At 39.3% G+C, this 13,173-nt stretch overlaps 1 protein-coding gene across 2 annotated transcripts in view; it reads right to left on the bottom strand.

Moving 5' to 3' along the window:
- The window catches only part of UNC5C (unc-5 netrin receptor C), a 334,610-nt gene that overhangs the window by 88,777 nt on the left and 232,660 nt on the right, over window positions 1–13,173 (bottom strand). For both annotated transcript variants that reach the window (XM_040966791.1, XM_040966793.1), the window contains exon 4: window positions 757–860. In XM_040966791.1, coding sequence (XP_040822725.1) covers window positions 757–860 — 104 coding nt within the window. The remainder of the gene's footprint in view (window positions 1–756; window positions 861–13,173) is intronic.

Below are 13,173 nucleotides of genomic sequence, written 5' to 3' on the forward strand. Positions count from 1 at the left end.
CGCAGTCACTTGAGAGTCCTATAAACCCACCACCAGAGAAAGGCAGTTTCAAAGGACACAGTACTCTCTGGTTGTACTGTGGAGCTGTAGTGTGAATCGAGTGTACAGGACTTAAGTAGCACTAAATAGGCTTTGTTTCAGCAGAAAAAAAAGAAAAAAAGAAAGGTTCGATCCAAAGTTTATGAGACCAAATTAATGGACAACTGCTATCCCTCAAGTGTCTTTTACTCACTGTGTGTGCACATGGCTTTTAGGAAGCATCATGATTGCATCATTGGTCAGAAAATGCATGTCTGGGGTCTATCATTACATCATAGAACAGGAAATTCATGTGTGTGGTACACAGGTTTATAGACACATATGCACACACACACACACACATATACAGCCTTCATATTCTTATACTTTTTCCAAGTCATCAGGACTAATGAACAATTTTTTGGTGCATAAAATCATACCATGTCTTTCTATGATTGGTACCAGACTATTAGATTAGTATCAAAATCTTTATGATTTTTTGAAAAAATGAAAATGTTAAACTAAGCTGCCTGTGGTTTTGCCCAGTAGGGTATTCTAATTGACTCCATGTCATTAATCACGTCCCAATCAATCAATTTTGCTAGCAGTAGGCAGTTAGGACTCCATTACTGGCCATTCATCACACCATACCCTAATTCACTGCACCATTAGCCATGGGTTAGGCCTCTGTTAGAATAACTAATTGCCAATTGCTAAATTGAAAAAAAAAATTGTTACCTCAGCCACTGGGATCCCTTCAGGTGGCCGGCACTGGAGTAAGACTTCTTGTTCCAAGGATACTTCCTTTCCCAGGGGTTCCTGCTCAAATGTCTTCCGCAGATCTGGAAAGCAGAAGTATGAAACAAGTGTCAACTAAGTCACATTTATCCATTCATAGGAAGTACAAAACATAGAATTGCAGTTTAGTAGCTTATGTCTCTATAGTATTTAAAACCATGTGTTCCTAGCATCATACCATAATCCTAGTGGTTATATTTTATGTGGTAAAAATTATGAATTTCACCAGTCATGAGTTATATCAACTTCAAACTGCAACTGTAGTCTGAGTATCCACTTGAGCCATTAGTGAAACTCATTGATTGCATTTTTTAATATTCTCTAGTAATCAACAATGAAGGTCATTTTTAATCAAAAGACACTCATTTTCATGTCTCATACAGACAAAAATATTGTTCTCCTTTTTCAGAATGGATATTATTCAAGATGCAGTAGTTTCAGAATCTTTTGCACGAATAATTCCAAAGCCAGTTTCTGTTTCAGAGTGGGAAATAAAGTGCTGGTGTCTTCAGGGAGAGAATGTGACCTACACAGATGACTGGAGCACAAGGCAGAAGGGCGTTTTCATTGGAAAGAGGCCAGAGGCATTGGCATTTCTAGGTAAGTGACCGTTTTTCAATTAGATCAATAATTTCTTTTTAAAGATCTGGTTGTGTTTTTGGTTGGAATTGTGAGAGTTATTATAGACATATGTAGTAGAGTTTTAGAAACTGCTATTGATGGATGCAAACGTGTTGGAAACCATCCTGAACACATTGTGGGCACACACTTTGACAGACTTAACTGAACCATCTTTGTAAACTAATTACTGCTCTGTTTTAATTGTTTGATCTGAAATTCTCCAAACATTTTTACTAAATTTCTAAGGTGAAATATTGTTCATAAAGCTTACATTATTAAAAATTCACATATAATTAAAAGTCTTCTAATAAAAGTGCCTGAAATTTTATCCGGTAGTTTTAACTAAAAATGAATACCGTGTCTTTTCATCCCATAGCCTTGATAATGACCGAAGACTCAGAGAACACCATTGCAGCCTATTGAACCAATGAGTTAAACCCAAACATTCCCCAAATTTAATCCTAACTTATCCTTACTGGAAGATCCAACTGGAAAAACACAGAAGAAAATCTTATAAGATTATAGGGATTATAACAAACATTACAGATCTACATGATCTGTGTTAAGACAAGAGATTCCCTACATAGTGGCAGAATTTCTGATTATTAAGAAAATGAGTAAGTGGTAGAAGTGAACATCTAGAGTACACAGTTAATGATTTGAAAGCTATGCAAACCATGTCTTGACTTGCATATGAGAACCACATTAAACAGATGCCCAAGATTTTATGACAAAATAATTGATGCTACATTCAAACTGTTGAACACTGGTTTTTAAGTATTTTACAAACCCACACATTCCTCTAATATCTTTTTTTGTTTAATCTATGTCCTTCCAACATAAACACTAAAACCTTTCTCTAATGATAGGGCAATTTCTCATTGTTGTTTTTTTATCTATATTAAGATAAAAATTCTGGCAAAACAACAGATACCAATAAAATGACCAGCAATGAATAATTTTATGGGATAAAATGTTCTTGACAAGTTTATCTAGCTTTTGAAAAATGATCCTTGGGAACTCCCATCTGATATAGGGGTGGGAGAAGACAATGGCTGGAATTAGCTCTTAGATTAAATATATGGTGACTTACTCATTTAAATTAGAATATCACAAAAGAAGGACTGAGCACAGACAGGCCAGACAAATATGTATCCACATAGTCAAAGAAATTCCACTTAACATATGCCATATCTTCATATGGCAGACATTCTATTAGTTACTTAGCATAAAGACATGAAAGGCACAGAACTTAAAAGGATCAGGATCAGGTAGGGTGAGGTCTGTTTATGAAAGCCATTCTGCCATGTTAAGGAATGCCAAACCATCAAGGCATTCTAAGCAAAGCATGGAACACAGACATCATATTCGTCTAAGAGTGGCCAATGGATTGAGCTGAGGTGAGGAAACGTAGTCAGGGACCTCTTTGAACAGATCTGGAGGGATGGTGAGAACCTGAACTCAGCTAGTGAGCGTGAAGAGGAGGAGTAAGAAAGTTTTTCAAAGATAACCTACCAGCAGGAAGACCTAGGTCTTTGGAGAGTCCCAGGAGACAAGAATAAAACAATATTATTAAGTACTGTGCTATTGAGTTGGTACCAATGCCAAATATAATAGTAATAAGTTGGGCAAAGAAGTAGTGAGACAGATAACACATTGATTTTGTTACAGTTCAGATTATTGTTATCTGTACCATCTTCTAGTGGAAACATCTAGGAAGTCTATATCACATTTTAAAAAGGAGTCATTTATTTCAAAATCAGAGTTATGGGGTGAGGAGAGAGAGAGAGAGAAAGAAAGAGAGAGAGAGAGATTCTTGCATCTACTGATTTATTTTTGGATGGCCATAACAGCCAGGACTGAGCCAGGCCAAAATCAAGACCTTCATTTGGGTCCCACACATGGGGGACAAGAAGCAGAAGCACATGGGCCACCTTCTACCATTTTCCAAGATCTATCAACAGTAAGCAGAATTGTAAGTGGAGTAACCACAACATGAACTGACCCCTGTGTTATGTGCTAGCATTGCAGGTGATGACACTGTCCACTACACTGAATGTCAGCCCTGTAATCATGACCTCTACACTTCAATACTATTAGCTTTGGATGCTGGATAGTTCTTTACTGTGGGCTGCTTTTTTGAATAGTTGAATATTTTGTATCCCAAGACTGCTCACTGGATTCAAGTGTAACTACTAGTGTCTCCAGAATGGCACTCTCCGACCATAATCACCAGTGGAGAGCCAATGGTTCAAGGCTTGAAAAAGAAGTCCTGGTAGGACTTCCTGCACTTTGCACTGAAGCCCAGGAAAAAGACGACATCACCAGGGCAGGGACTGCCCTATAAATAAAAGAGGACATGGACAGTTAAGAGGAAACACTGCCAGAAAAGATGACACAGGGTGGAGAAAAAGTCTACAAGCGTAAGTGTCAGTCTTTTTTGAAAAGATTAATTTTATTTTTATTGGAAAGTTAGATGCACAGAGAGGAGGAGACACAGAGAGCAAGATCTTCTATCCTTTGACTCACTCCCCAAGCCACAGAACAGCCGGAGCTGAACCCATTCAAAACCAAGGGTTCAGAGCCCATAACCTCTTCTGGGTCTCCCACATGGGTGCAGGGTTCCAAGGCCTTGGATATCCTCAAATGCTTTCCTCGCCAGAAGCAGGGAGCTGGATAGCAAGCAGGGTTGCCAGAATTAGAACCAGCAGCTATATGGAATCCCAGAGCATGCACGGCAAGGACTTTAGCTGCTAGGCTATCACTGTGTTGGGCCTCCTAAATGATTCACTCCCCAAGCAACTGCAATGGCTGGAGCAGAGCCAATTCGAAGCCAGGAGCCTGGAGCCTCTTCTGGGTCTCCCACATGGGTCGAGGTCCCAAAACTTAGTGTTGTCCTCAACTGCTTTCCTAGGCCACAGGCAGGGAGCTGGATGGGAAGCAGGGCCACCTGGAATTGAACCTTCATCCATGTGGGATCCAGGAGCTTGTGAGGTGAGAACTTTAGCTGCTGGGCTACAATGCCAGGCCCTAAGTGTCAGTTTTAATGGGAAGGTCAGTGAGACAAATGCAGCAAATTACTCAAAGGGGAGAGGAAGTTGTTGGGTTGAAAACTGAGGCATGAGAAGGGAATAGAAGTCAAAGTGTATGAAGGTGGCTTGAGAGAATTGGGGCAAGGACCCTTAGGAGTATCTATAATCATTTTCAGCATGTTGTGGTGATAGAAAGCAGCAGCAGCTTTAAGGGGCGATGGTCAGAGGGCAGGGTGCTGCACAGTACTTCCTTGGACAGGGTGTACTTTTTGGCACAGTTTCCAAATCCCTGCAATAAGAAGGTGCATCTTGAAAAACCTGGTTTCCTAATTGAGAATGGGGATGGATAGAAGCACTGATTTCAAGAGACAGGTTTAGGACAGCCATGATCGAAGATGATACGAATGTTTTATTCTAATATTTGACTTCTACACTCTCTATAAATATGTAGTTTCTAAAATAATCTCACATTTAACCCCCTACCTCCAACTAGGCTATACTGCTTTCTGAAAACCAATTTTAATTCCTGCCATAAGGCCTGTTACCTAGCTTTTGCGTCGCATAGTGAGCGTAGCATATATTATGCTGGGGGTTTCCATATTACCCTGCAAGCTGAGGGTGGCCACAGCAAAACCTATCCTTTATCATTTGGATATGTGATGGAAGGCAGGCCGGATGCCTTGCAGGCAGGGAGAATACAAGGGTGACAAATGAATAAGCATGAAAAACGGACACTTGTCAGCCAGGAATTAGATATAAAACAGAATAGTATGGAATAATGTGGGGATTCCTGTTAGAAGCAACAATGATGAATCCCTGCCCTTGGAAGACCTTTAGAATTCGACAGTTCTGTTTTCTTTCCATTAGTTCCCAGGCTGTTGCTAAAATAGCTACGAATATAAAGTTCTTCCTTTATAACCTAGATGACTTTTACAATGTCAACTTGGCCGCTCTTTGCTGTAGTTATTGATTCTGCCCATTAAAAGCAAAATCAGCCTTGACATATGCACACATTCAGAGAGATGTTTACTTAAGAACATGAATATTGCCTTACTAAATCCATACATGGAAATCCAATTAGCAGATGTAGAATCAGACCTGAAACAATATGGATTTCTATTTACCATTTATACATAACTCAAGGAGTCTTTGAACACACGAAGTCTCATTTTTAAATGGTAGAATTGAGACGCTTTCTATAACTTTTGGTCACAATAATAGCATTCTTGTTTTAAATTACCCATGAGGTGGAATATACTCATTAATGGATTTGGCAAATATTAACTCTCCTTTTTTTTTTTTTTCTTTTTTTCCACAGTGTAGTTAACAGAAAGGAGAGTTGAGAGAAAACTTACTGGCCTTCACTTTCCTTAGTTAGAGAATGGAAATGAATGACCAAATTTGTTTGAAGGACTGTGTCATGTTAAGGGCCTCAAACTGAACAAACTTAGATTTTAAAGGGATGAAGTCATTCCTTTGTGGACTGTGTTATTTCTTGGTTGCAATTATCAGTGTCCAAGGGAAATAAAGAAGAAATTATTTTCCCTAAAGCAGAGGAGTTGATGCAGCTTTGAAGAGAACAGTTATGTAATGTTCACAGTGGGACAACTTTCATGGAACTTTTGGAAACTTGAATCTAAAAAAAATATTGGAAAAAGAGGGATGGAGAGAAGGATAGATTCTGGATTATCCATTCTTAAAAATATCAACAAGCTCTTAAATGTTAATCAAGGAGAGGATAATAAAATATACTCTACAGTAGCAAGTGAGAGTTATAAGGCTCTAAGGTTTGCAGATGTACTAGGAATTAGGTTGACCAGCTGTCTTTGCAGGACACAGAGGTTGGAAGAAGGAAATGCCATGCAACAGGGCATGCGAAAAAGCCCATCATGTCAACGTTCATACTTACAAAGGAGGCAGAAAGACATACTACCTTCTCTTGTGATGGTCCATAAGCAAACTCCTGACAGCCTCAAAAAAGGGTGTGTATCTCTCATAAAGAGAAAATCAAGGCTGGACAGTCCACGGCTTTGAGTACAATGGACCTATGCACCCTGCTGATTCTGGAAGGAGAGGAATCAAAATGAGGACAAAGACTTTTTTGCTATTTAGACAGGCAGATTGCTGACACTATCATCTTTGAAGAAGAGAAATCTGTTCTTACTGCATATTTAAAAAATAATTTACATTTATTAGAAATGTCTATTCTTTTAGCAGTCCTACTCATTATGTAAAACATTTATTAGAATAAATTTTATTCTTTTAAAAAACAAAGCCTTGCTGAAATGCTAAACAGACACTATGAGGTCAAGGATTCCTCAATGGGTGTGCTTCAGTAGAGAATTCCAGTAAACATTCAAATACTTGGATTCCACTGGATGATGGGCTATGAATGACTGTTACATTATTAATGTTTGCTTTTTAAAATTTGAGGTCTCAAAGAGTTTTTTTAATACTAAAATAAATATTAAACCTAAGAAAAATGTTTGGAAGATAGTAAAGCAAAACTCCTATGTAGAGTTTGCGGCCCTCTCTATCATTACACGGAGTTCTGGAATGAAAGATGACTACTCATGTGTGTAAATTTTCAACATGTCATTCCTTACAGATTTTCGCCATCTGGTCCATCAAGTACATTGTCTACTATTCCTTTTGTTCTTGCAGAATTTCGTGATTACTTTTGATTTTCAAACTCCAAGTCATGATTCTTTAGAGGGTTATCAAATCTGTTCAGTGGATTGAAAACCAGCATTGAAAAACACAAAAGTGAATAATGGAAAATGTCAAGATGCATTAGAGTACTGAATATGTGTGTGTGGACCTATATTCATAGTCATGTGTGGAAAGAGAGGGATATCTGTAGCGCATCGTGATATAAACTTTGTTTTAATCACAGATCACTGTTAAGTAAGACACACTGAGAGGTAAGATAACTGTGTGGCTAACAGCAGGACTTGGTGAGGCAGACATGGGTTGAGGTCTTGATTCTACCATTTTTTTCTGCAAATGTTAGGCCTGTTGCTTACCCTCTCTTTGTCTTAGCTTTTTCAACTGCAGAAATGGATATGAGAATAGTAGCCAGCTCACAACATTCTAGGAAAGTGTGCCTGTAAAATTCGTAGCATCACACTGAGCATGTAATAAGCAGCCCAAAGATAGTAATTCCCCTCGCCTGCTTTTCCCCCATAGTACAATGATTTTTATTATGCTAGGACAACAGTTGGTTTTATTATTAGTCAGAACTCATAACCATAGCAATTATGAATGTATGGAAGCTAATGATTGAAAGTAATGGTTTACAAAAAGAAATCTAGCAATTGTCATGCTATATTCGATATAAATGCAGATTTCATACTAAGGTGGAACTGTGGGAGTCTAGGAGTGTGTTCCCATCAATGGTCATAGGTGTGGTTTACACACTGCACTAAAATCTTAGACCCCTTGATTGGTTGATTTTTGTGGATTACCATGGGGTTTTATGGCAGTGCGTAGGCACTGCAGGTAACTCCACTGAGCCAAGCAGACCTGTTTCTGCACCATGACTAACCATCTAGTGATTCCACAGTGTTATCAGCAGTCACTTATGTGCCATGTGACAGCTGACATTGTTTAATACAGCACTTGAATTTCATGTTTGTCTGGTGACCATGCAGGTAACATGGAACTGTATCATTAAAAATAATAATAATAATAAAAAAAGCAGTGGTCCAGATTTAGGCTCACCCATTCTTTCCCATTCCTGAAATCTTTCAAGTACTCTCAGAGTTCATGGTTAAAACAGTGTTTATAAATGTACTTTTTTTTTAAGCAAGAGAGCAAAATCCATGCATCAGAATTAAGTTTCTTGCCTTGAAAACTGAGCTAGTCTGGAAAAGAAATGACTCTGTATCTGAAGGAACTTTGTACTTAGAAGAGATTCATGTCATGGCTGCTGCTAGCAACTTAACCGACTTTCTGACACAGATCTGACCTTGCATGAACAAACATTGTTGATGTACTATTATTCACATTTTCATACTTCTGAATTGCTTTTCAATGAGTTTTCTCACATGCTTAGTGAACAAAGGTGCTGAGTACATTTTTAATTAAAAATGTTTTAATGCATTTTCAAAGTGCTCCTCATCATCACACAAAGCAATAATACTTGTGTTGTTAAAAGGAAAAATATACCTTTCTTCCAATAATGATGGAACGGGCTAATTATGTTGTCATAGTGGAGTGGAATTAATGCTTTCACCACCAAATCTGGCAGGTAGCAGGAAATAACTGTTGCAAGCTGACTGGCACAGCTTCCTTTGCGAGAACGAGCTTGGTCGTCTGTGTTTTAGGCACTAAATTAAAGGTGAAGGTTGCGTGAGGTCATGCCACAGAACCCTTAAAATGGTTGCTTTGCTTTCCTATTCCAGGAAGAGAGTATGTGATCTTATGCCTACCTCTTCTCAAATATGTAAAACAATAAACCCAAACAAAAAAACAAATTGACCATCCTAAACCAAGTTCATGCAGTTTCTTTGAGGTTAGATTGAAAGCCTGGAAGTGAACTCAAATGCAAATGGAAAACTGGTTTAAAACAGAGATGCTGGAGGCTCTGTTGGACGTGGTGGCCCAGTTGCTGCATGAGTTGCCCACATCTCCTACCTCGCACCTGGGTCACTGTCCCAGCTCACTGTAAGTTTCAGCTCTCTGCTAATGTGCACCCTTGCAAGACCCTTGGAAGTAGAAAGTTCTGGCTCCTGCTTTTGTGACCCCACCACCCACTTGGAGAGCTAGATGGAGTTGCTGAGTCTTTGCTTTGATCTGGCCAAGACCTGACCAGTGTGAGCATTTGGGGGACTGAGTGGCACATGGAAGATCTCTGCTTTTCAAATAAATAAAACAATTTCAAATTTCTTAAACAAGTGGCTTGGGAAAGTTATTTTTCTATGTTCCTGCTTTGCTATTTACAAAAATAAAAATAATAACAGATGCTACCGCTCACAGCATTCTTGTGAGATTGATTGGAGTTCCCACACATGGGGAGTTACAGAAGGTTTATGCACAGAATAAGAATGTTACAATGTTAGTTTCCTTGACAGGGTCTTTTAAGAAGGATGAAAGTTGATAATAAATTCTGACTTTCCCCTTGTTTCTTCCTATCCTCATTTTACCTTTTTAAGAGCTCAAGCTTTTGTCCACTCTTATGAATTTAACCTAAAAGCTTTCATCATATTGTATTTCACAGTAAAGGACAAAGGCTAGAATGATCTTTAAGCTTGTCAGCAATAGGAGTATATGGGTAGTGTCTTCAACTGGGCCAATGCTTGGGTATCCCTAAGATCTTGGAAACAAAGAAATTGCAAGTGAGCAAAGCTGCTGCAGAAAGGAAACACAGTTTCAGCTATTCTTTATGTCCTCACTTTGGGGGCATTTATAGGACAAATGCATTTGTATTCTGATAATCTGGCTAGAGGATTTTTTTTTAAATAAATATTTTAGACCTGGAACTCCAAATGACATCTATTACAGAAAAGTGGAAGGGGAAAATAACTCCACAAGCCACTCTTTTATATTCACACGGCTTGTTCAGATTCAGGAAAAAATGATTACATGTCATCACCACACTTTTTCAGGTATGTCTTAGGGATAAATAATAAGGAAGATGCCAACTTTATGGATAAGAACCTGACATACCAAAGACTTAAGGCTCTTTTTTTTTCCCAGAATGCACAAGACTAACATAATTGCAGACAAGCTTTCTTGCAAATAAGCATTTTAACCACACATGCCACTTTTCACATGGCATGAAACATACTTTAATGATATATTTCAGTCTAGTGGGTTTCCAGCCCTGCTTATAACATATGGGTAGATGATCTCCCTTAAATTACGACTTAACAAGTGTTCCATCAAACGGTTTTGTACTCTCAGAACGAAATAGATTATAAGTACTCCTGGATTTGTTGTGCCCTCCATGAAAGTTTGGAACTGTCTGCTACATACAAAAGCAAATATGCTTGGGAAAATATAGACTGACGCAACTTGCTCTGGTATTGTAGTTTTTCACTTTGAATGAACAGCAGTATGATGAATTATTTAATAACAAAAATTGAGATCTGTATAAGACAAGGAAAAATCTGTAAACATTTTCTCAGGTATCTCAAAGACTTTAAATTTTAAAATAAATCTCATATAATTTAAAGTATAGCCCTTGCTACATATAATTGGGTTACTGGGTTCTTTAACAGTTGCACAGGAACTAGGCCCCAATTCAGAAATGTGGTATGGTAGATAGGTAATTTATTTTGGTGTGTGTGAAACCAGCTGAGTTCTACCAAGGCATATGGCATTAGACTCCCAGATACTGAGCGTGGCATGACCTACATGAATCAGCAGGCTTGGCTAAGGTAAGTTGGTTAAGCTGCATATTTACTCTGGCTTTCTGGTGGGTAGAGTAGATGGAAAATGAAAAGAAAAATACCTCAGCAAATAAAAACTTGGGCGTATATACTTATGTCAGAATCAATATAGTAACCCACAAGATTGCATACATAGTTGATTGGAGGAAGCTAACCATACTTTTTTAATATTGATTGTTTTCTGGTACTTATTGAATACCTACACTGTGCCAGGTATTATCCTACACATCCTGAACTCACCTGTGAACAAGTCAAAAGGAAATCTTTGCCAATGTGGAACTTACTTTCTAAGGGAATGGGGAGGGCTAAAATACAAACCAGAAAAACATAAGTAAGTAAATGGACAGCAGGTTAGAAGCTGATAACTGTTATGGAAATACACACACACACACACACACACACTCATATATCATAAGAGCAAGGGTGGTATGCAGAGAGGGCACAAAGGAAGTCACTTCAAGATACTCAGTGTTCTTGTATTCCTTGGAAAAGGGAACAATCAGCATGGAATAGCTTCCTCATCTTGCCTCATATGTTGCCAGTTTCAGTCCATTTATGCATCTGTTTATGTAGCACTAGCCACACACAAGCAATCCTTTTAGGCACTGGGGATACACAGTGACCAAACAAGATTCCTGCCCTTCCTAAATCTGTGCTCTGTGACTTTAAACTCAACATAAAAGAAAATGGTTTAGGATCTGGTATTGAGGCATAATGGGCTAATCCTTTGCTTGGGGTGCTGGCTTCCTTTTTGGGTGTGGATTTGATTCTGTTTCCCCACTTCCAGATGAGTTCCCTGTTTATGGCCTAGGAAAGCAATACAGGACGGCCAAAGTTACTGGGTCCTTTCACGTGGTAAAACCAGAAAGAGCACCAGGGTCACAACTTTTGGAGTAGCCCAGCTTTGGTCATTCCAGCCATTTTGGAAATGACCCAGCAGATGGACAGTTTCTGTCTTTCTTTCTCCTGTGTATAACTCCAAGTTTCAAGTAAAGTAAATAAATCTTACAAAAGAGAAAAAGGAAATGGGTAATGATGACCAATGCTATGAAGAAAAAGTAAAGCAGTCTTGGAAACAAGGAGAGTGACAGGGTTGGGGGTCCAGGTAGACTTTTCCAAAAAGGGCACCTCAGCAAAAGGAGGTGAGACAGGCCGAGAAGAGGGCAAACAGGGTTGCAGGAGGGAAGGGACTGGGGGCACACAGCACATCTGGAATACGTTGCATGCTGGAACTAGGGACATGGGCAAGAATAGAGCCAGCCAAGAGGAGAGGAGAGGCAGGAAGCCAAAGTGCTTTTACACTTTTATATTATAAATAGCAGTGAACATTTAAGCATCATGAATGTGGAAAGCAAGATGGTTTTGTGAACCGCAGCTATAAAAATTCCTGTTGTTTCCTCCTCACTGGTACCCAGTACATTGATTAAAAGCATGGAGTTGGCTTTTGGTCTCAGTTCTGCAGATAGCAGCGCTGGAACCTCTCGCGGGATTTTTGATTTCCCTTCGCTCTCAGTTTCCTCATCTATGATAATGGGGTTAATAATAGCATAAGTCACTCAGTGTGGCTGCAAGAACTGAATGAGCTAATACAAGGGAAGTAGAGCAACGATTTGATTAATACCATTGACATTGTAAATTGTAGGGCCCAACACTAACCACCAAGTGGCTTCTAAGCACTTAACTTTCTTTCTTTCTTTCTTTCTTTCTTTCTTTCTTTCTTTCTTTCTTTCTTTCTTTCTTTCTTTCTTTCTTTCTTTCTTCCTTCCTTCCTTCCTTCCTTCCTCCCTCCTGCCCTTCCTTCTTTCCTTCCTTCTAATATTTATTCATTTTTTAAATTGGAGAGGCAGATCTACATGGAGAAAGAGAGACTGAGAGAAGATCATCCATCTCCTGGTTTACTCCCCAAATGGCCACAATTGCTGGAGATGATCCGATCTGAAGCCATAAGTCAGGAGCCTCGTCTGGGTCTCCCGCATGGGTGAAGGGTCCCAAAGCTTTGATCCATCCTCCTATGTATTCCCAGGCCACAAGCAGGGAGCTGAATGGGAAGTGGAGCAGCCAGGATATAAACTGGCATCTATTTGGGATGACAGCAAGTGCAAGGCAAAGATTGAGCCACAGAGAAATTGTACCACCAGGCCCGGCAGTTAGTTTGCTAGAAGCTGGAGACTCACTAACATGGGAACAAGGCTTGGCCCTCGTCCACAGGTTGGAATGAGGCAGCTCTCATCCCAGGACAAAACACAAGGGAGTTGTGAGGGGAGGGCAGAAGGGGCTGTCCTGACCATCCTTCATTCTTTCCAGGAACT

Source organism: Ochotona curzoniae, unplaced genomic scaffold (genome assembly GCF_017591425.1).
Source record: "Ochotona curzoniae isolate NIBS_2020 unplaced genomic scaffold, NIBS_Ocur_1.0 scaffold_4506, whole genome shotgun sequence".
Taxonomy (NCBI): Eukaryota; Metazoa; Chordata; class Mammalia; order Lagomorpha; family Ochotonidae; genus Ochotona; species Ochotona curzoniae.